The sequence below is a fragment of the Oncorhynchus mykiss genome, chromosome 32 (assembly GCF_013265735.2).
Source record: "Oncorhynchus mykiss isolate Arlee chromosome 32, USDA_OmykA_1.1, whole genome shotgun sequence".
Lineage (NCBI taxonomy): Eukaryota > Metazoa > Chordata > Actinopteri > Salmoniformes > Salmonidae > Oncorhynchus > Oncorhynchus mykiss.
The window spans coordinates 28,344,946-28,368,142 of NC_050572.1; the positions used below are offsets into that span (position 1 = coordinate 28,344,946).

The following is a 23,197-nucleotide window of genomic DNA, read 5'->3' on the forward strand; positions in this document are numbered from 1 at the left end:
GTACACTTCAACTATGACAGACAAAATGAGAAAAAAAATCCAGAAAATCACATTGTAGGAATTTTTATGAATTTATTTACAAATTATGGTGGAAAATAAGTATTTGGTCACCTACAAACAAGCAAGATTTCTGGCTCTCACAGACCTGTAACTTCTTCTTTAAGAGGCTCCTCTGTCCTCCACTCGTTACCTGTATTAATGGCACCTGTTTGAACTTGTTATCAGTATAAAAGACACCTGTCCACAACCTCAAACAGTCACACTCCAAACTCCACTATGGCCAAGACACCAGAAACAAAATTGTAGACCTGCACCAGGCTGGGAAGACTGAATCTGCAATAGGTAAGCAGCTTGGTTTGAAGAAATCAACTGTGGGAGCAATTATTAGGAAATGGAAGACATACAAGACCACTGATAATCTCCCTCGATCTGGGGCTCCACGCAAGATCTCACCCCGTGGGGTCAAAATGATCACAAGAACGGTGAGCAAAAATCCCAGAACCACACGGGGGGACCTAGTGAATGACCTGCAGAGAGCTGGGACCAAAGTAACAAAGCCTACCATCAGTAACACACTACGCCGCCAGGGACTCAAATCCTGCAGTGCCAGACGTGTCCCCCTGCTTAAGCTAGTACATGTCCAGGCCCGTCTGAAGTTTGCTAGAGAGCATTTGGATGATCCAGAAGAAGATTGGGAGAATGTCATATGGTCAGATGAAACCAAAATATAACTTTTTGGTAAAAACTCAACTCGTCGTGTTTGGAGGACAAAGAAAGCTGAGTTGCATCCAAAGAACACCATACCTACTGTGAAACATGGGGGTGGAAACGTCATGCTTTGGGGCTGTTTTTCTGCAAAAGGACCAGGACGACTGGAAAGAATGAATGGGACCATGTATCGTGAGATTTTGAGTGAAAACCTCCTTCCATCGGCAAGGGCATTGAAGTTGAAACATGGCTGGGTCTTTCAGCATGACAATGATCCCAAACACACCGCCCGGGCAACGAAGGAGTGGCTTCGTAAGAAGCATTTCAAGGTCCTGGAGTGGCATAGCCAGTCTCCAGATCTCAACCCCATAGAACATCTTTGGAGGGAGTTGAAAGTTCTGTGTTGCCCAGCAACAGCCCCAAAACATCACTGCTCTAGAGGAGATCTGCATGGAGGAATGGGCCAAAATACCAGCAACAGTGTGTGAAAACCTTGTGAAGACTTACAGAAAACATTTGACCTCTGTCATTGCCAACAAAGGGTATACAACAAAGTATTGAGAAACTTTTGTTATTGACCAAATACTTATTTTCCACCATAATTTGCAAATAAAAAATCCTTCAATGTGATTTTCTGGATTTTTTTTCTCATTTTGTCTGTCATAGTTGAAGTGTACCTATGATGAATTCTAGCTTTTACGGCTGAGTAGCAGGCAGCTTAATTTGGGCACGTTTTTCATCCAAGCTACCCAATACTGCCCCCTACCCCAAAGAAGTTAATAAGATACAGGAGACTGGTCCTCGGGAAGGGCAGAAGGAGACTAGTGAGGGACTGGAGGATACTGGGGTGGGCTGTTGGAGACTGGGGAATAGGGGTAGTGAGAGCGACTGGGAGGGCTTCGCTCTCAAACGGCAGGTCCTCGGCCTGTAGCAGACCAGTCACTGTGGATTAAATGTATTGCTACACACACACACTCCCAGCTACATTAAATGCTAATAATTAATTCACATATGCTGTATTGCAGAAGCCATAGCACATAGATCGGCTCTGTAATCTCTCTCACTATGAGACCCTCTGTGTAGCCAGCCAATGCATGTTTCCTCTGCCACCGTCTCCACCTGTCCTATTTTCGTGTGTGTGTGTGGTATCTTGCAGTACCTGTTAGTGAATAGTCCAGCAGACCTGGTCATTGAGGCCTGGCAAACCTGAAAAGGAGAGCAAGATGGACAGATGGAGGAGAGAAGTAGACAGGCGTAGTGTCAACAGGCCTGTGTTCACTAGGGTGCTTTTCATTAGTTCTCATGCAGGAAATAAAAGCAGGCTCTCCCTCTCTTAATGAGCAGCCGGCTTACAGAGCGCTTGGCAATGGCTCAGGCCTTTTGGTGTGTGTGTGTGTGGAGGACGACTTCTTGGCCCTGGCATCTGCAGCCCACGCCAGTCTATAACAGGGTGGCTGACTGAGGAGCTGCCAGGACCTTTCACACCTGGCAATGCAATAACAAGAGAGGGGAGGGGAGGCGCAGGTGCATGGTTTTGGCTGCAGCATCCTGGGGGGCAGGGGAGGGTCCCTGTATGTCTGAGGGGAAGTGGGTCCAAGGGAGGCGTTTGGGATCTGGGTGATGTTTGTCTTCGCAGGAACCCGAGATGGGAGATCACGCACCAGGACCTCCCCTCCCTGCCAAGTACGGAAGATGTGCTCCCCCCCCCCCCCCCCCCCCCCCCCCCTCTTCCCTTTCTCTCCAGTTCCCAGCCATACTACCCAGGCTGAAGTAGGAAACACAGGGTTCAGCCATGGTGACCATAGTTGGAGAGCTCCACATCTTATGGTGATTTTATTGAAGCCAGTTCTCCTCAGTAGCAGAAGCCAAGTAGAGCTCATTGAGCTTGCTTGTTTGTTTTAATGAATGCTAAGTTAGTAATGCGCTTTCTTTCGGTCTTCTCACCCATCTACACACAATAGCCCGCAATGACAAAGTCAAAACATGTTGTTTTAAAAAAAATTTGAGCACGTTTATCGAAAATGAAATGCATATATCTCATGTACATACACTAAAACGTTTGAGGTCACTTAGAAATGTCCTTTTTTAAATACATTTTTTAAAGTCCATTTTAAAATAACATCATTGATCAGAAATACAGTGTAGACATTAATAAGGATCCGTGCCTTTTTGTTAAAATTTTCGCCTAAAATGACATTCCCAAATCTTAACTGCCTGTAGCTCAGGCCCTGAAGCAAGTATATGCATATTATTGATATAATTTGAAAGGAAACACTTTGAAGTTTGCAGAAATGTGAAAGTAATGTAGGAGAATATAAAACATTAGCTCTGGTGAAACATAATACAAAGAGAGAACCAACTGTTTTTTGTATAAAAAAAAATGGTACCATCTTTGAAATGCAAGAGAACGGCCATAATGTATTATTCCAGCCCAGGAGCAATTTAGGTTTTGGCCACTAGATGCAGTATGAGCAAAGTTTTAGACTGATCCAATGAATCATTGCATTTATTTTCAAAATGTTGTATCAAGACTGGCCAAATGTGCCCAATTTTGTTTATTAATAACCTTTCAAGTTTAAAACTGTGCACTCTCTTCAAACAATAGCGTGGTACTATTTCACTCTAATCACTACAGTAAATTGGACTGTGCAGTTAGATTAACAAGAATTGAAGCGTTCTGCCAATATCAGATATGTCTATGTCCTGGGAAATGTTCTTGTTACTTACAACTTAATGCTAATCGCATTAGCATACATTAGCTCAACTGTCCCGTGGGGGGGACCCACCGAGCCTGAAGTTTTAATGCTGTAAATGACTAGTGTAGCTGGAAACTGCAGATTTTATTTGATTGAAGATCTACACAGGCGTACAGAAGCCCATTATCAGCAACCATCACTCCTGTGTTTCAATGGCATCCTGTGTTAGCTAATCCAAGTTTAGAATTTTAAAAGGCTAATTGATAATTAGAAAACCTTTTTTTGAAATGATGTTAGCGCAGCTGAAAACGGTTGTGCTGATTTAAAGAAGCAATACAACTGGCATTCTTTAGACTTGTTGAGTATCTGGAGCATCAGCATCCATCTTCAGTTTTCTCCTATCACAGCCATTAAACTCAAACTGTTTTAAAGCCTCCCTTGGCCTCGTGGTGAAAATCCCTGAGTGGTTTCCTTCCTCTCTGGAAACTGAGTTAGGAAGGACGCCTATATCTTTAGTGGCTGGGTGTGTTTATACACCATCAAAATTGTAATCAATAACTTTACCATGCTCAAAGAGAAATTCAATGTCTGAATCTGTGTTTGAAATTCACTGCTCGACTGAGGGACCTTACAATTGTCTGTATGTGGGGTACAGAGATGAGGCAGTCATTAAAATCATGTAAAACACTTTTGTGACTTGTTAAGCAAAATACTTACTCCTGAATTTATTTGTGGTTTCCATAATAAAGGGTTTGAATACTTATTGACATTTTAGATTTTTCATTTTTTTTATTCATTTGTAAAAATGTCTAAAACCATACTTTCACTTTGACATTATTGTGTGTGTGTAGGCCAGTGTAGGCCATTGTGTGTGTGTGTGTAGGCCAGTGATGATCTCAATTGTATCCATTTTGAATTCAGGCTGTAACTTAACAAAATGTGGAAAAGTCAAGGGGTGTGAATGCCTTCTGAAGGCACTGTATATCAGTGATATACACTTAACCTTTCTTGCGCAGGGAACCCCTCGACAACATTCCGCTGAATGGCAGCGCGCGAAATTCAAAAATATTTTTTTGAAATTGATATGCCACACCTGTCAGGTGGCTGGATTATCTTGGCAAAGGAGAAATGCTCAATAAAAGGGATGTACACATTTGTGCACAGTCCGAGAGAAAACGTTTTTTTGTATGTGTGGAACATTTTTTGTGGTCTTTTATTTCACCTCATGAAACAGGGGTCCAACACTTTACACATGTTTTTGTTCAGTGTATAATCAGTGGTGCCATATGTGAGTGATTATATGTTGCACTCCCTCTAAGGAATCCCACCATTTTTAAAAGCCACCCATAATAGTACTATTGATGAGTTGTAAATAGTACTATTGATGAGCTGTAAAGTCACATGAGAAGTGTTTAGCTATATAGAACATCTCTTGACGAGTCACGGGCTGTGTCATGCCTACTATAGTGTTGTAACGACTCAGGGCAGTTTAAACTGTCAGTATATCCAATGGATCTGACAGGCAGGTGAGATATCCAACCCTGCGTAGCTAGTTACTGTAGCATAAGATGGCCAGTCACAAAAAACGTATCACACTAAGTCACAGAGGATTGGCTGAACCATCTTCAGTTACCCTGCACTGTTACTGCTCTTACTGTTGTTACCCACAGTGCATGTGTGTTCCAGTGTTTTTTTTTGTCTTCCTCTCTCTTTCCCATTTAAGTTATTATTCACGTTTGGTTCCGAAGTCAACAACCTCTTGTCACTGAGACTCATTTTATAATTCCTTTTAACTCCTCTCTCGCTATTTCTCCTGCTCTCTAAACCACTTTACCAAGCCTCAATAAAGATGGCAGCCTTAGGGATATTAATAACCAACTACATACTCTCACAGAGTGGTCTGAATAAACTCGATCACAATACTGTCTGCAGAGGAGTGTGTTATCGCCCATTGTGATATTGTATACCCTGCCACCCCCTAGTGAACACAGTAGGTGAGATCTGAGATGGAGCAAGGCTTTGCTATGCACATTATTTGTTCCAGTTTCTCTATTCTCTGCAAGCTGCATGTATTCACTGAAGACAGTAGGCGTATCAAAGGAATAAAACTGCACCATCGCAACAAACTATACAGCAGTGCTGGAGAGATGTTTGTTCTATCATGATCAAATTTGGACTGCGTGGCATTGCCCATGTTCCAGAACCAATCAGAGCGCATGTGATGTCATGGATAATGTCCTAGGTGTCTTCTGACCTGGTCCTGATTTTAAAGTGATGTCTTTGGTGATAACAACCGCAGCACAGTCTTTCTCTGAGCCTGAATATTGACCTGGCTTAGCTTGATTTAAGATGGCCGCCAAGCTCAGGGGTTAAAGGTCAGAGGCTAGGGTCAGTCCGGTAAAGCGGTCGACCCACTGAGCCGAGGAGATAAGGTGACGTTGTCCAGCTCCAACTTAATACACAGTTCATCAGCTCACTGCTCTAAGCATAGAGAATGGTCCCAGTACACTGGTAGTATAATAATGAACAATAGTGGACACAGTAACATGGTAGTATAATAATGAACAATAGTGGACACAGTAACATGGTAGTATAATAATGAACAATAGTGGACACAGTAACATGGTAGTATAATAATGAACAGTGGTGAACACAGTAACATGGTAGTATAATAATGAACAATAGTGGACACAGTAACATGGTAGTATAATAATGAACAATAGTGGACACAGTAACATGGTAGTATAATAATGAACAATAGTGGACACAGTAACATGGTAGTATAATAATGAACAATAGTGGACACAGTAACATGGTAGTATAATAATGAACAGTGGTGAACACAGTAACTTGGAAGTATAATAATGAACAGTGGTGGACACAGTAACATGGTAGTATACTCATGAACAGTGGTGGACACAGTAACATGGTAGTATACTAATGAACAGTGGTGGACACAGTGAAGGGTACTATACTAAAGTGCAATAGTGCACACAGGACAGGTTTCAACCTCTCCTCTTCCCACAGTTCATGCATTATGCAGCACGTGGGCTTAGGTTGCTTTTAAGGAAATTATGTGCAAAGTGGATTAGGTGTGAAGATCATCGTGTCGGAGTCATTTAAGCCTTGTGTACACATTACACAACCGTGTGTACACATCACACAACCCTGGGCCAATACATTTGTTAGTCTGTGATGACTTACATTGGAATGTTCGCCAACACTCCCTGTTTCACATCCATAAGAGAAATGTGTTCACCACTGGTGTGCTTTCGTCTTGTTTAAAATGTCGGTCAATGTGTCAGTGTTTTATAAAGGTGTGTATTTATACAGTACATTCGTAATACTAGACATATGTGCCCTGTAGCCATATCATGTTTATTTAGGCCAATGTAGGTTGATCTATTGTGAAGATTACGTTTTAACTCCCACATCCATCTCTTTAAATCCCTGGGTATTTTTTATATTCCCTCAGATACAGTTCAATGCTGAGATCTCAAACTCGTTGATATTCCCTCAGTATTTAGCCTGTGTCTATGACTACCAGAGCAATTGTGTCCAGAAAGCTGAAAGCAGCACACATCTTAATCGAGTTGTCTGAATAGAAAGCTCGTGTTTTAATATGGAGTGTCAATGTCTAACAGGAGTCTAAATTGTGAATAGAATAAACACCACCAGGCAGCATGGACCTGCATCACGCAGGACTCTCAAGGTTATTCAGCATCGGCACATTCCAGACAATGCTATAGTTACAACTATTGCCCCTTAGAATAATTTAATGGACCCTTAGATGAAATTCAAGAGATTTAGACTTCAAGACCCGGGGTCACCAGGTCAGTCAGCTGCATTCAAGGCCGTCTCTCCTCCAGGTGCTCAACACTCAGACAGAAAAGCAATAAACACATTAGCCAGAGTGGCTCTCTCCCTGAGTGTGGTTTCCACTAACCCTGCTTTAGAATCTCAGTCATTTGGGTCCTCCAGGCTTAATGTTTGTATTGACAGCCATGGGCGTGGTGCTGATGTTCCAGTGGAATGGTGCTGCTGTGAGGAGAGATGTTGGCCACAAAGCTTGTGGCTGTAGTTTCACCTGGATACTAAAGCCTGGGCGGGTTTATCAGCTACACACTCCTCTCATGGTTGTGTTAGTGTGATGTCGATCAATACTTTTAAACAAGGGCGCAAGAACCATTACTGCAGCTTAACTGAATATTGCTGACCTGCCTTGGCTTTACTCAGTCTTTCTGGGGCGGCAGGGAGCCTAGTGGTTCAGAGCATTGGACCAGTAAACAAAAGGTCGCTGGTTCAAATCCCCGAGCTGGCAAGGTGGAAAAATATGCCTTTCTGCCCTTGAGCAAGGAAGTTAACCCCGAACAACAACTCCTCCCCGGGATGTCGATTTTTAAGGCAGCCCCCTGCACCTCTCTCTGAGGGGTTGGGTTAAATACGGGAGACACGTTTTGGTTGAATGCATTGTTGGGCAACTGACTAGGTATTTCCTGTCTCTCTCTCGGTCTTTCCTGCATGAGTGTCTGACAGGACAGTCTTGTCTCCTCTCCAGCTGCTGAGCGCTGCAGTGTCTGCTGCTAGAGTTTATTAGGACCATCTGGAGTGGTTTAGAACCTCATTTAGCCGGGGGAACCCAGGCAGTGTTGCCGTGACCGGCTCTGGGGAACCCAGGCAGTGTTGCCGTGACCGGCTCTGGGGAACCCTCTCTGACAGCTAATCAATGATACAGAGTAGAGACACATGTAATATCAGAGGAACGGCAGCTTTGAAGAGCGAGGAGTGGGAGGAAGAGGAAGATGAGGAAGATTAGCCTTGGATGAATGGGACATCCTGCAGTAATTCTTCCTCCCTCCTCTGTATGCATGCGCCTCCACTGCTCTCTCTCCGCGCTCTCCCTCCCTTAGACTAGCTGCCTTGGTAATGCGCCCGAGTCAGGATTAAGTAGTGCGTGGTGGTAATGAACAGCCTTGCTGAACTTTAAAACCTAGCGTGCCTTTAGACACCTATAGAAGGAATACCGGGTAAATCCGAAAGGGCCTCAATAAGCAGCTCTAAGTGACAGTGTTGACAAGTTTGTGCGTCAGCGAGACCTTTCTGCAGAGAGGCTCTGGGTTTGAGGGGCTTGGTGTCTGTTGGTGTGTCTGCTGTTTGTGTCTATCTGGCATTGTGGGTACTTGGTGCCATGACATTCTGACTGTAGATGGTCTGTACTTTGTCCCCCTGGGGAAAGGTTAGCCTTGTGATTCAGCCACAGTGCTCATTGGGGCTCAGGTCTGTCTAGACAGGATGTTAGTGGCATGGCTCTTCTCATAGTTAAAGATGGGCCAGTAAAACTATTGCAGTTCTCATCGTTTTACTGGGACAACTTACGTTTCTAACTGACCCTTTAACAACCCTGTCAAGTTACAGGGCTCCTATTTATTTCTGGTTCTATTCCTATGAAAGCTGAAGGATGCTATTTCTGAAAGGGTTTATTGAAATATATGTTTTTATCCTGTTACTGTCTGGGAGGCAGTAATTAAATACCCCTCATCCATGTTCTAAGGGAGTTGTAGTGATGGTTCTACCCGAAGTAAGTTGTAGTGTTGGAACTCCCTTCAATGAGCTGTAGTGTCAGGGAGCCACTGTAACTAATGCATTCTGCAACTCTAATCTGCACTAGTCTCCATGATGCACAGTAGCGCCCGGCCGGCTATAGGACCGCCAGAGCCAGGCTGTTTAAACAGCTCATGTTTTACCAGTCTGGCAGTGAAACTGATAGTTCCATCCACAACATAATGATGGGCTGGCGAAACCAGCCGTCTGACACCTGTCACAAGTCCTGCTCAGGTGTGACCTGCGGCAGCCATTGGTCCTTTCAGGGGGAGCAGAAACTGAACCTTTTTTTAGTTTTTCTCTTCACTGGCTGATCTAAAGCATGAACAGATTGGTTATCATACTGATGCACCTACTCATCCAATACAGAATCATTCTTGAACAATGGCTTCTCTCAGGAACCGGGCAGATTATTCAGTCACTGAACCGTGTGTGTGTGTGTGTGTGTGTGTGTGTGTGTGTGTGTGTGTGTGTGTGTGTGTCGATGCAATCTCTTCTCACAGCTTCTTGTTCAAGGTATTTATTTTTTATATCACCTTTTATTTAACTAGGTAGGCTAGTTGAGAACAAGTTCTCGTTTACAACTGCGACCTGGCCAAGGCAAAGCAGTGCGACACAAACAACAGAGTTACACATGGAATAAACTAACGTACAGTCAATAATAGAAAAAGTCTGTATACAGTGTGTGCAAATGAGGTAGGATAAGGGAGGTAAGGCAATAAATAGGCCATAGTGGCAAAATAATTACAATATAGCAATTAAACACTAGATGTGCAGAAGATGAGTGCAAGTAGAGATACTGGGGGCAAAATAAATAACAGGATGGGGACGAGGTAGATGGATGGACTACTTACAGATGGGCTGTGCAGTGATACGTGAGCTGGTCTGACAGCTGGTGCTTACAGTTAGTGAGGGAGTAATTTAGTATTTGGTTGGTTATAGGCTGCGTATTGCTTCGTGATTCAAGTGGAATTGGAACGTTGTAGGTTCCGGGTGCTTGATGGAACCAAAATGCATTGTGGGTGTTTTCAGGGCATGATTTGCAATATTTAAACATTTTAATACATGAAGAAATCACTAAGATATCATGAAGCATTCCCCTACATGTAGCGCGATGAGACAATCACCCGGGTAGTCACAATCTGTCTGGAGCAAGCGGCTGTGGTCTCAATTGATTAGTGATGCTGTCTGTGCCTGTCAACCCACCTAGCAGGGCTGAACATCTCCTAACAAGCATCCGATTGAATGGGAGATGATTTCAAACAGCGTGGCGGTATACGGGGAGGCAGTATGACCGCGGCGTTGTCTTTTTCTGTTTATTGTAAGACAGCCGTGTATCTGGCATCAAACATCCCTGAGACAAAGAGATGATGAAATGATTGTGAAATGAAATGGCTGCGTGGGTGAGATAAGAGATGAAGAGGTCTGACCAGGTCCACCAGACAAGCTGCTCTTAGTATTCCATCCTGTCAGCCTGCCCCCCCCCCCCGTGGAATCAGAAGAGAGGAGAGACGGAGACCGAGCAGAAAAAGAGATCTGAAAGGCCCTGTGGATCTCAGAGAGGGCGATGGATAGACAGAGAAAAAGAGAGATCTGGCCTTGAACGTCTGTTGGCAATTTGACGCCTCCTTTGTGCTTGTTATCAGTTGTCAGCTGCTGCAGAGGTCTTGGCTTTTAATGGAGAACTTAATTATAAATCAGAAGTCTGTTATGAGGTGGACGGCTGCTGGCTGGTGCTGCTGGGAGTTATTCTGAAGGAGCATTATCATTGTTTTAGCCTCCCTGGACACTGCAGTGTTGATATTAAAGATAATTAAATGATGTTCAAGGACCAGACTGACGAAAGGAGTCAAACCAACAACTGAGACCAGAGATGAGTTAAACTGCTGAACAGAGGGGTATACTACAAAGCAGCTGACTTTGATTAAAAATACAGAAATATGTGGATTTTCTGTTTCTTTAAGAAAGCTAAACATAGATAGTTGTGTCAATCAGACTGTGCCCATTTCAGGCATACCCTTTTTTTTTAATAAAAAATATATATTTCAGAATATTCCGGCAAGTTGGCTGGCTAACTCCTTGTTCCTACTTTGTAGTATTCTTCTGTTTAGATCCATCCAGGGCAACTCGGTCAGAGCCTGGGGTCATGATTGAAAGGCCATTGAGCTAAGCCTGGGCTTCCGAACTAAATGAAATGCATACACAACACAGGGCAGTGGGTCTGTGTAAGAATGCATGGGAATAATCCTATTTTCACCTGTCTCTTCCCAGGCCCAGACTGCAAGCGCAGAGGAAGTTTGCCCAGTCTCAGCCCAACTCTCCCAGCACCACACCGGTCAAGGTGTCTGATACCGCCCTGCCCGCCCCCTCCGCTCACATCAGAGACATCTCCAGACGGAAACCCAAGACTGAGGACTTCCTCACCTTCCTCTGCCTGAGAGGTACAGTAACCCTGTAGTCCATGCCTAACATCTCACCCTTTCATCAGCAAACCCGTTCATCCACCCCTACACACACTCGACCCTTCATCCTCCCACCTCACTCCCACCTCTGACAAGGCAAACACCAAACCCGTGCATCCACCCCTACACACACCCAACCCTTCATCCTCCCACCTCACTCCCACCTCTGACAAGGCAAACACCAAACCCGTTCATCCACCCCTACACACACCCAACCCTTCATCCTCCCACCTCACTCCCACCTCTGACAAGGCAAACACCAAACCCGTTCATCCACCCCTACACACACCCAACCCTTCATCCTCCCACCTCACTCCCACCTCTGACAAGGCAAACACCAAACCCGTTCATCCACCCCTACACACACCCAACCCTTCATCCTCCCACCTCACTCCCACCTCTGACAAGGCAAACACCAAACCCGTTCATCCACCCCTACACACACCCGACCCTTCATCCTCCCACCTCACTCCCACCTCTGACAAGGCAAACACCAAACCCGTTCATCCACCCCTACACACACCCAACCCTTCATCCTCCCACCTCACTCCCACCTCTGACAAGGCAAACACCAAACCCGTTCTGTCCTCACAGGTTACACATTGACCATTTCTACAGGTAACATTTCAACAGTGTGTGCAGATAACAATGTTCATTATTTAGTCTCAGCTTTAAGTGCCCCCCTCCACACACACCTACACAGACATCCTGGTAGGGCCAGCTAATCCTGCTCCTGAGGGCACTGAGAGGCCCGGGATGCTATCTGCCGCCCACCAACACAAACACGGCCAGCTAGGGAAATAAGGGCAGCATTACAGGCTCAGGGTTCAGCTGAAATCTCACCTCTTTTCTGTAGTGCTTTATAACGTGTTATACAGGATTCAAGAAGTTCACTGTAAGGCCAGTTTTCCTTTTACTCTTTATCTCAATTATAAATTGAAATGTCAACAGAGAAATCGAGAAGTGGAGTATAACCTCACAGAGCAAAGGTCCAAAAGGCTACTAAACAGCTTCTACCCCCAAGCTATAAGACTGCTGAACAATTAATCAAATGGCCACCTGGGCTATTTACATCACTGCTGTTACTCGCTGTTTATTATCTATGCATAGTCACTTTACCCCCACCTATATGTACCTTGACTAACCTGTACCCCCCGCACATTGACTTGGTACCGGTACCCCCTGTACAGTCGTGGCCAAAAGTTTTGAGAATGACACAAATATTAATTTCCACAAAGTTTGCTGCTTCAGTGTCTTTAGATATTTTTGTCAGATGTTACTATGGAATACTGAAGTATAATTACAAGCATTTCATAAGTGTCAAAGGCTTTTATTGACAATTCCATGAAGTTGATGCAAAGAGTCAATATTTGCAGTGTTGACACTTCTTTTTCAAGACCTCTGCAATCTGCCCTGGCATGCTGTCAATTAACTTCTGGGCCACATCCTGACTGATGGCAGCCCATTCTTGCATAATCAATGCTTGGAGTTTGTCAGAATGTGTGGCTTTTTGTTTGTCCACCCGCCTCTTGCGGATTGACCACACGTTCTCAATGGGAACTGGGGAGTTTCCTGGCCACGGACCCAAAATATCAATGTTTTGTTCCGTTTTGCGCTCCATCGTGCTGGAAAAGGCATTGTTTGTCACCAAACTGTTCCTGTATGGTTGGGAGAAGTTGCTCTCTGAGGATATGTTGTTACCATTCTTTATTCATGGCTGTGTTCTTAGGCAAAATTGTGAGTGAGCCCACTCCCTTGGCTGAGAGGCAACCCCACACATGAATGGTCTCAGGATGCTTTACTGTTGGCATGACACAGGACTGATGGTAGCGCTCACCTTGTCTTCTCCGGACAAGCTTTTTTCCGGATGCCCCAAACAATCGGAAAGGGGATTCAACAGAGAAAATTACTTTACCCCAGTCCTCAGCGGTCCAATCCCTGTACCTATTGTAGAATATCAGTCTGTCCCTGATGTTTTTCCTGGAGAGAAGTGGCTTTGCTGCCCTTCTTGACACCAGGCCATCCTCCAAAAGTCTTCACATCTTTGTGCGTGCAGATGCACTAACACCTGCCTGCTGCCATTCCTGAGCAAGTTCTGTACTGGTGGTGCCCTGATCCCGCAGCTGAATCAACTTTAGGAGACGGTCCAGGCGCTTGCTGGACTTTCTTGGGTGCCCTGAAGCCTTCTTCACAACAATTGAACCGCCCTCCTTGAAGTTCTTGATGATCCGATAAATGGTTGATTTAGGTGCAATCTCACTGGCAGCAATATCCTTGCCTGTGAAGCCCTTTTTGTGCAAAGCAATGATGACGGCACGTGTTTCCCTGCAAGTAGCCACAGTTGACAGAGGAAGAACAATGATTCCAAGCACCACCATCCTTTTGAAGCTTCCAGTCTGTTATTTGAAGCTTTCAGCATGACTGAGTGATCTCCAGTCTTGTCCTCGTCAACACTCACACCTGTGTTAACGAGAGAATCACTGACATGTCAGCTGGTCCTTTTGTGGCAGGGCTGAAATTCAGTGGAAATATTTTTGGGGGATTCAGTTCATTTCCATGGCAAAGAGGGACTTTGCAATTAATTGCAATTCATCTGATCACTCTTCATAACATTCTGGAGTATATGCAAATTGCCACCATACAAAGTGAGGCAGCAGACTTTGTGAAAATGAATATTTGTTTCATTCTCAACTTTTGGCCATGACTCATTATTGTTATGTAATTCTATTGTTACTTTTTATTTTTATTTTGACTTTAGTTTATTTAGTAAATATTTTCTTAACTCTATTTATTGAACTGCGTTGTTGGTTAAGGGCTTGTATTTCAGGGTAATGTCCCAGGTATACATACACCTGATGTATTCGGCACATGTGACAAATACAATTTGATTCAAAGATTTTTTTGGGGATGTTTTTTTCTGAACAGCCTTGGCCTTGGCTTTTACTGCTGTCCTCAGTCCCAGAGTGTGTTTAACTCTGAACAGTGTCTCCTCCCACCCAGAAGAACCCTTCATGACTCCATCACAAACAGAAATGGCCCTTTAGGAAGAATAATGCCTCGATTTTAGATTAATTTGGTATTGGCATTAACCTCTGCTGGCAACATAAAGTAGGTTAAAAAGAACTGCAATCAGCTGGGAGTTGAGAGGCCCAGAGGAGAATGTGGCGGCTCGTGTTTTAAAAGCCAATGCCACTTTAATGTAACAGAGCGCTGTTCAGAGCACCGTAATTAGAGATCAGTAAAACTGACAGGGTTGGCTGCCTTCTACTCAGTGGAACAGATCAGTTCTCATAATGACCCAGTAAATGTCTTCTGTTCAGGGTTTGGACAACTCCTGTTCATGTTTTGGATGCTATGCTAACTCCTGATCAGTTTCCTGTTTATCTTCACTGTGCCTGGTTGACTGCCGCACCCCCTGTCTCTGTGGTAGCCTTATTTATAGCCCCGTTACCCGGCCGAGAGGCAGACTGAGTCCTCTGCGGAGCTCATGCTGCCTTAATGGTATTTTCATACACAGGGTTTTGCGCTCTCTTCCTTCACTTTAATGGCCCATTTGGAAAGAGGCCAATGCATTGAGGTGACGTGCAAGATTGACAGGGCAGCGCAGAGGTGTGCATATATGTGTGTGTGTGCATGCATGCGCACGTGTGCGGTCTGTGTCCTGGGGACATACGGATATCGACCATAAGGAAGCAGTGTTTCAATGTTTTATCTTTCAAAATTGTTTTTGGCCTTTGTTTTCATTCAGAGAGCTTTGTACGTCTGATTCCACTTTGGTGGCCCAGGCTAGCTAGGTGTGTAACAGTCGGTGGTGCCCCAAGAACAGGCAGCTGTGTTTGGCTTCCAACACTTAGTGCCGTATACATGTATTTCCATTTGCCCCATAGAGTGGACAGGGAGGGGTAGGCAAGCAGTCGGCACAGTCTGGTCTGTTCCAGAGCTAGAAGAACAATGGCGTTCCTGGTAGAAATTAGAGGTCAATCGGCCATTCTGTTTAAACTGCTCGAATCCTCTCAAATGTTTATCTTATCTGACAAACATACCACATACAGTTGAAGTCGGAAGTTTACATACACCTCAGCCAAATACATTTAAACTCAGTTTTTCACAATTCCCGACATTTAATCCTAGTAAACATTCCCTGTTTTAGGATCACCACTTTATTTTAAGAATGTGAAATGTCAGAATAATAGTAGAGAGAATTATTTATTTCAGCTTTTATTTCTTTCATCACATTCCCAGTGGGTCAGGAGTTTACATACAATCAATTTGTATTTGGTAGCATTGCCTTTCAGTAGTTTAACTTGGGTCAAATGTTTCGGGTAGCCTTCCACAAGCTTCCCACAATAAGTTGGGTGAATGTTGGCCCATTCCTCCTGACAGAGCTGGTGTAACTGAGTCAGGTTTTTATGCCTCCTTGCTCGCGCACACTTTTTCAGTTCTGCCCACAAATTTTCTATGGGATTGAGGTCAGGACTTTGTAATGGCAACTCCAATACCTTGACTTTGTTGTCCTTAAGCCATTTTGCCACAACTTTGGAAGTATGCTTGGGGTCATTGTCCATTTGGAAGACCCATTTGCGACCAAGCTTAAACTTATTGACTGATGTCTTGAGATGTTGCTTCAATATATCCACATAATTTCCCTGCCTCATGATGCCATCTATTTTGTGAAGTGCACCAGTCCCTCCAGCAGCAAAGCACCCCCACAACATGATGCTGCCACCTCCGTTCTTCACGGTTGGGATGGTGTTCTTCGGCTTGCAAGCCTCCCCTTTTCCTCCAAACATAACAATGGTCATTATGGCCAAACAATTCTATTTTGTTTCATCAGACTAGAGGACATTTCTCAGAAAGTACGATATTTGTCCCCATGTGCAGTTGCAAACCGTAGTTTGGCTTTTTTATAGCAGTCTTTGAGCAGTGGCTTGTTCCTTGCTAAGCAGCCTTTCAGATTATGTCTATAAAGGACTCGTTTTACTGTGGATATAGATACTTTTGTACCTGTTTCCTCCAGCATCTTCACAAGGTCCTTTGCTGTTGTTCTGGGATTGATTTGCACTTTTCGCACCACAGTACGTTCATCTCTAAGAGATAGAACGCGTGTCCTTTCTGAGCGGTATGATGGCTGCGTGGTCCCATGGTATTTATACTTGCATACTATTGTTTGTACAGATGAACGTGGTACCTTCAGGCATTTGGAAATTGCTCCCAAGGATGAACCAGACTTGTGGAGGTCTACAAAAGAATCCAGATGGTCTTGGCTGATTTCATTAGATTTTTCCATGATGTCAAGCAAAGAGGCACTGAGTTTGAAGGTAGTCCTTGAAATACATCCACAGGTACACCTCCAATTGACTCAAATGATGTTAATTAGCTTATCAGGAGCTTCTAAAGCCATGACATAATTTTATGGAATTTTCCATGCTGTTTAAAGGCACAGTCAACTTCTGATGTCCTAACCGACTTGCCAAAACTATAGTTTGCTAACAAGAAATCTGTGGAGTGGTTGAAAAACAAGTTTTAATGACTCCAACCCAAGTGTATGTAGACTTCCAACTTCAACTGTATTCCCGCATGCCCACTGTCTGACAGCTTCTGACGACAACGCGCTGGTTATGAAAGTAGAGTGTTCCCACCGTGATTTCAGTTTTCCTGTCTTTTGTTCTCTACAGCAGCAGCTTGTAATCACCACTGCTTATACCTCTGGGACTCAGCATCATAATGAGCTGTTCTTGTCTTCTGGTTTTTAAACAGGAACCATATATTTTTAATCCCTCTTGGGGAAACGTCTGGCTGCTCTGATGCAATGTGGAGTAACATGCGACAGACACAAAATGGAGCGAATCACACTGTAATGTTTATGTGCTACATAGCTTCTCAAATCCCTTTTCATTACGGCTGTTTATATCCGCGGAGAAAGCCATTTGGAGGCTGTCCAGCCAGCCTGTCTCTGGGCCTTGTCTGTAGCCTGTAGCCTTGGGTAGAGAGGGTCATTGTCGGTAGTGGCAGTGACGCTATCCCTGATATATATTTTTTTCTCCTCTCCGCTTGAGCCTTCCTCTGCGCGCACACACGCACACACACGGGTGGGATAATGCCAGATAAAGTGGTAGATGAATAACCCCCACTAATATTCTCATTCAGTGTTACATAACAGGTACTTCTATATGCGTGTATGCCATGGCTGGTTGAACATTGAATGGGTCTAGGTCTGAGGCTGCTGCTGCGGCCGTGGTTGCGTTGTGAAGGGAAGGCTGATTAAATTTAGCCAGCAACTCCCAGAGCTGACTAGAGCCGAGGGCAGCGTGGGTTAATGGATTTGCAGACATTCAGGAATGTAAATTGGAGGAGATATAATCCCCGATCCTCTCGGATTCACTCCGCTGCATCGGCCTATAAAACAACGTTATTGAAAAAGCCCCAGTCGGCGCTCTTTCATTCCCTCCCCTCCTCTCCACCTATCTTGTTCCCGATGAGGCACATGGTGAAGTATGAGGGGTACGAGAGAGAGGGGCTGGCGTGGTCTTTCCACACACTGTCTATGACGGGGAATTCGGCCAGAGATTTGGCCCTCTGCTTCCGTTGGAACAGCTTGAGAAGAGGAAGCTCTCTGGGGGCAGATTTTTTTTTTTATACACCACTTGGAACTGCTTTTCCAACCAGCTTTAGAGATTCCTGAGGCTCTGTAGCCTAGAAGTGAGGACCACGAGAAGTGCTATTTTTCGGTAACATGGATGTTAATCAGATGATTATAAATGTGTTATTTTTTTCTTCTTCAGTTAACGCCCTTGATTGGTCGTTTAAACTCCTCATTGTTTTTTATTTTAAGTCAACCATTTTGGTTGTAATTACGCCTGTCTAGTTAAAATTCCAATCATAATAGACTGTTTCAGCCTTCATTATAATTTGCCTGTGGTTCTGAGGCACATGAAAAGGCCCATAATTGAGGATAGGGAGGAGGGAGGGGAACAGGCCTGGAAGAGGGAGGAGGGAGGCCTGGGTTATATTTCTCTGTCTCTGGGAGCTGACAGACGGAGTCTCTGCGCCAGAGAGGCTGTTAAACCCAGCACCACCCTTCTCCCCTCTGTCTGAGAACCAGCCACTGAAGATATAACCTAGCTGTAGACCAGACGCCAGTGACCAGAGGAGCCAGCCCAACAGGCTTCCTCCATTGGACTCTCTGGGGGCTACTGAATAAAAAGTGGGAGCAACAGGCTTATTTTGGGCCCTCGGGAAAGGTTATAGGATAACATTGTCCAGTCTCATCCTCCCCTATTTCTCTCTCACTTCCCCAGAAAAAGATCCCTCGTCCACCCATCGGACAAGAGACCTCACCCTGTGCCCCATCGGTCTGCTAGCTATTGACCCTGTGACCCCAGTGAAGGCAGTAATTGCAGCCATGTTGTTAATGAAGCAGGTCATTTGGAGCTGATTGGGAGTTTGTTGACTCTAAGTCACCCTGACCTCTGTCACTGTGAGAAAGGACTTCTTTTTTTTTTAAGTGCTGGAGAACTGGTACAGATGTGCTATGTACCACACTCCCATACAGTCAATCAATCAAATATATTTATAAAACCCTTTTTACATCAGCAGATGTCACAAAGTGCGTATACAGAACCCAGCTAGCCCAGTCCTCTACAGGTCTTAGCTAGACTGATTCCTGCACCTCAAACCTAGTCCAGACGTGGCTTCTTCTCACGTTACACATTGGGCTCTACTCCTAAACCTTATTGAATGACCCCTAACCCTAATAACAATGGACTGGCGTCTCGGCTCTGTCTACATAGGGAGCTATTCAAAGTATCATTAAAGTATCACGTTTGGCCACGCTGCCGTTTTAGTCCTGTCGTGACGAAGCTGCATTGTGGGTACTGACTGTTGTGTAGGCTTACGAACTGTATTCTGATGTGATGTGCATGTGATTCAGAAGGTTCCGATATCACTGTCATTCATTACTGCATTCAAAGTAACCCTAACCCCATTGGCTCCCCTGTTGTCTGCCATACAGCAGGATGCTTAATTCAAAAACGAGTCGCTGGTTAATGATGCTTAGCTTAAAGCTCACTTTGCTGCACTACACTACAACCAGGTTATATAATGATATTGATTGTATAGATTTGGTATACATTTTAATTTGATAATGACTTTTTGGTTTGATGTCTGACTAATTCTAGCTTCACCATATCTCATTTCAGGTTACTCCTCCTGGCCAAATGAAGGTTGGTTACGTTTATGCATTTCTTTTTAAAGTCCTCATGATCTAGACAGTAAATGTTAATAAAACACAATGATGTATTTCCCATTTTTACATGAATACACTACAACATAGACCTGTGATACATGAGATGAAAATGGAATGTAATACAATGTAATGATTCACAACATTAGGCCTACTCGAGGCTCATTTGTGACCATTACGACGCTTTAAACCGATAAACCACAATGTCATTAAACTAGTCATGATAACAATGGAGAATGAGGTGATGCAGACAAACCATCGCTTTCTTTTCCCTCTGCTGTCTCTAATGGCCACAAGAGACCAGACTCTCGTCCTACCCAGTGGTTCCATCCTAACACAATGGATGGTGACCTCCGTCAGCTGGCCATGGAACAGCTTGCTCGATTTACTTTAGGGCAGGGTTCCCAAACTGGTGGCCCGTGGGCTAAATTCAGCCCATGGGTGATTTTTATTTAGATGTTTTCTGAGCAACGTTTTTTGTTAGACGTGAAAGACTGTAAAACACCAGCAAATCAGCTCCAAGTGATTTTAATTGAGGTATTCTGTTACAAACTAGTCCCACACATAATAGAGATATATATATATATATATATATATATATACATTGAGTTTACAAAGCATTAAGATCTCTCCATGACATAGACTGAACAGGTCAAAGCTATGATTCCTTATTGATGTCACTTGTTAAATCCACTTCAATCAGTGTAGATGAAGGGGAGGAGTCAGGTTAATGATGAAGGGGAGGAGTCAGGTTAATGATGAAGGGGAGGAGTCAGGTTACAGATGAAGGGGAGGAGTCAGGTTTAAGATGAAGGGGAGGAGACCGGTTAAAGATGAAGGGGAGGAGACCGGTTAAAGAAGGATGGTTAAGATTTGAGACATGGGTTGTGGATGTGTGCCATTCAGAGGGTGAATGGGCAGACAAAAGATTGAAGTGCCTTTGAACAGGGTATGGTAGTAGGTGCCAGGCGCACCGTTTTGTGTCAAGAACTGCAATGCTGCTGAGATTTTCACTCAACAGTCTCCTGTGTGTATCAAGAATGGTCCACCACCCAAAGGACATCAAGCCAATTTGACACAACTGTGGGAAGCATCGGAGTTAGTTAGTTTTAGACACCATGAGATTTTAAATCACCAGTTCTGCTTTTATGACATTTTCTGGGATGCTGTGATTTTACAGTATTGCATGGTGCACTCTCAGACGACTGCAGTAGCTCTCTCTCTCTCCTCTCCACACAACTGCTCGGTAGGTTCTCATTGGTTTTAACCTGCTCTGTCTCTTCTCTCTCTCTCTCTTCCCCCCCCCCCCCCCCAGGTTTGTCAGCGTTGCCCAGTAACATGGCGTACTTTGGGAGCTCTCAGGATGAAGATGAGCTGGATGACGATGAAGAGGAATACGAGGATGTGAAGCCAGACATCAGCGTGGCATCTACTTCCTGTCAGTCCACGCCCAGGAAGGGCAAACCCCCAGGAAAACATGCCATCAACGGCCACGGTACGACAACGTCCCCTTACCTCTTATCTACCCAACAGTAAGAAACTGTCATCTCTCTCCTTTTCACCAACCTAACCCCGAACTGCCCTGACCAATCACAACACAGATATTTAACACTCACCAATCACGGTTGAGGGCCGAAGTGGAACGGGTGGAATGGACCTAATACGTACAAGAGACCCACATGTGTAGAGCTGTCTGCAGCCGAGCATGTCTGAGTTAGTCTCCACACTCTCTCTCCCTCTCTGAGGGAGCATTCCATCTTTCCACTCCAATTAACACTAGGAGGGAACAGAGGTAACAAGGTGTTTATGCATTCAGCTCACAGCTAGCCAGGGAGGAGGGGAACAGGGACGGAAAACAAGGAGCGCACACCCCACAGCCCCGCCTCTTACATGCACACACTGTACGCTGCCCAGACGTGGAGAGATGGACAGCTTAACAGGAAAGTTGGAAAATCTCTCGAGGGAAAGTGTGTGTGTGACTCTGAGGGGCGCTTGTCTTAAGGAAACGCGTCACGTTAAAACAGAACTGTGCCAGTGGTGGTGAAAGCTACAAGCAGGCAAAGCCACACAAGAACCATCTACATGTTATCAGTGGCATATGCTTGGTGTTGCTCGCTGTGTCCCAGACGCTGTAGTCCTCCCTGTGACAACATATCCTCCAGGCCAGGCAATCCCCATGGAAACAAGGCCAGTGTTTCAGTTCTTCCTCTAGACTTGCAGACAGGGGTTTAGAAAGTGAGCACTTGGACATAGTAGCGTTTACCAAATTAGCCTGTCCTATGGCAGCACACTCGCTCTCAGTACAGTGTTAGGCCTGGGCCGTAAGTACCGTAGAAGCCTGTCTCCCAGTACACTGTCAGACCTGGCCAGTACAGTACACTATAAGGCCGTGTGTCAGATGTGACACTTTAAAATGCAGCATGGGCAGGACTCCAGTAGTTTATATGAGCTGCAAGGCACAGAGAAAGAGCGAGCGAGAAACCACAGAGCTCTGCTTTCATTACCCTGCACCTCAATAACCCCAGCCATGTTTACATTTCTAGATTAAACACCTTTTATTGAGTTGCGTTTTCTGGTAGCTTTTTAAAAAGGGACTTTGGCAGATGGAGTGGGGGTGAACCTCATAAAATATGAAGCGAGAACTATTGAATATGTGTTAATTGAATGGTTCAGACAGTTAATATCAGTGTTTCTGCACTAGTCTGAGGTTAGCAGGGCTGTAGTCTGGTGCTTGACCAACATAATGTTCCCCACAAGTGACTGTACAAGACTGGAGAAAATATTTCATTGACGTTATAAATTCTTGTTGAGGTTTTAATATACAGTGCTTTCAGAAAAAAACTCACACCCCTTGACTTTTGTGTTCCAGCCTGAACTTAAAATGGATTAAAATGAGATGTTTTGGGGGTGTCACTGGACTATGCACAGTACACCATAATGTCAAAGTGGAATTATGTTTTTCATTTTTTTTTTACAAATGAAAAGCGGAAACGTTTTCAGTCAATAAGTATTCAACCCCTTTGTTATGGCAAGCCTAAATAAGTTCAGGAGTAGAAATGTGCTTATTAACAAGTGACTTAAGTTGCATCGACTCACTCTGTGTGCAATAACTACCTCATCTCTCTACAAACTCAGTGGCCTTGTTATTTAGACTGTCCGGTCCGAGATTGGAAGATTGGGCGTTCGATCCTTGGCCGAGTCATACCAAAGACTGTAAAAATGGGTCCTGATGCGTTTCTGCTTGACACTCTGCATTAAGGAGATTGATTGGAGATAAGGCCCTGCGATAGACTAACATTCTGTCCAGGGGGTGTACTTGTATACCGAACAAAAATATAAATGCAACATGTAAAATGTTGGTCTCGTGTTTCATGAGCTGAAATTAAAGATCCGATTTAATGTTTCATAGGCACAAAAAGCTTATTTTTCTCAAATGCTGTGCACAAATGTTAACATCCCTGTTAGTGAGCGTTTTATAACTTGTCAAG

At 44.4% G+C, this 23,197-nt stretch overlaps 1 protein-coding gene across 3 annotated transcripts in view; it reads left to right on the top strand.

Moving 5' to 3' along the window:
* LOC110488210 (protein Jumonji) overlaps positions 1-23,197 on the top strand; it is an 85,204-nt gene that overhangs the window by 45,261 nt on the left and 16,746 nt on the right. For all 3 annotated transcript variants that reach the window (XR_005041416.1, XR_005041415.1, XM_036971818.1), the window contains exons 4-6: positions 11,277-11,446; positions 19,666-19,689; positions 21,025-21,204. Coding sequence is in view for 1 of the 3 variants with exons in the window: in XM_036971818.1 (XP_036827713.1) it covers positions 11,277-11,446; positions 19,666-19,689; positions 21,025-21,204 (374 nt within the window). In the remaining 2 variants the exon portion in view is untranslated. The remainder of the gene's footprint in view (positions 1-11,276; positions 11,447-19,665; positions 19,690-21,024; positions 21,205-23,197) is intronic.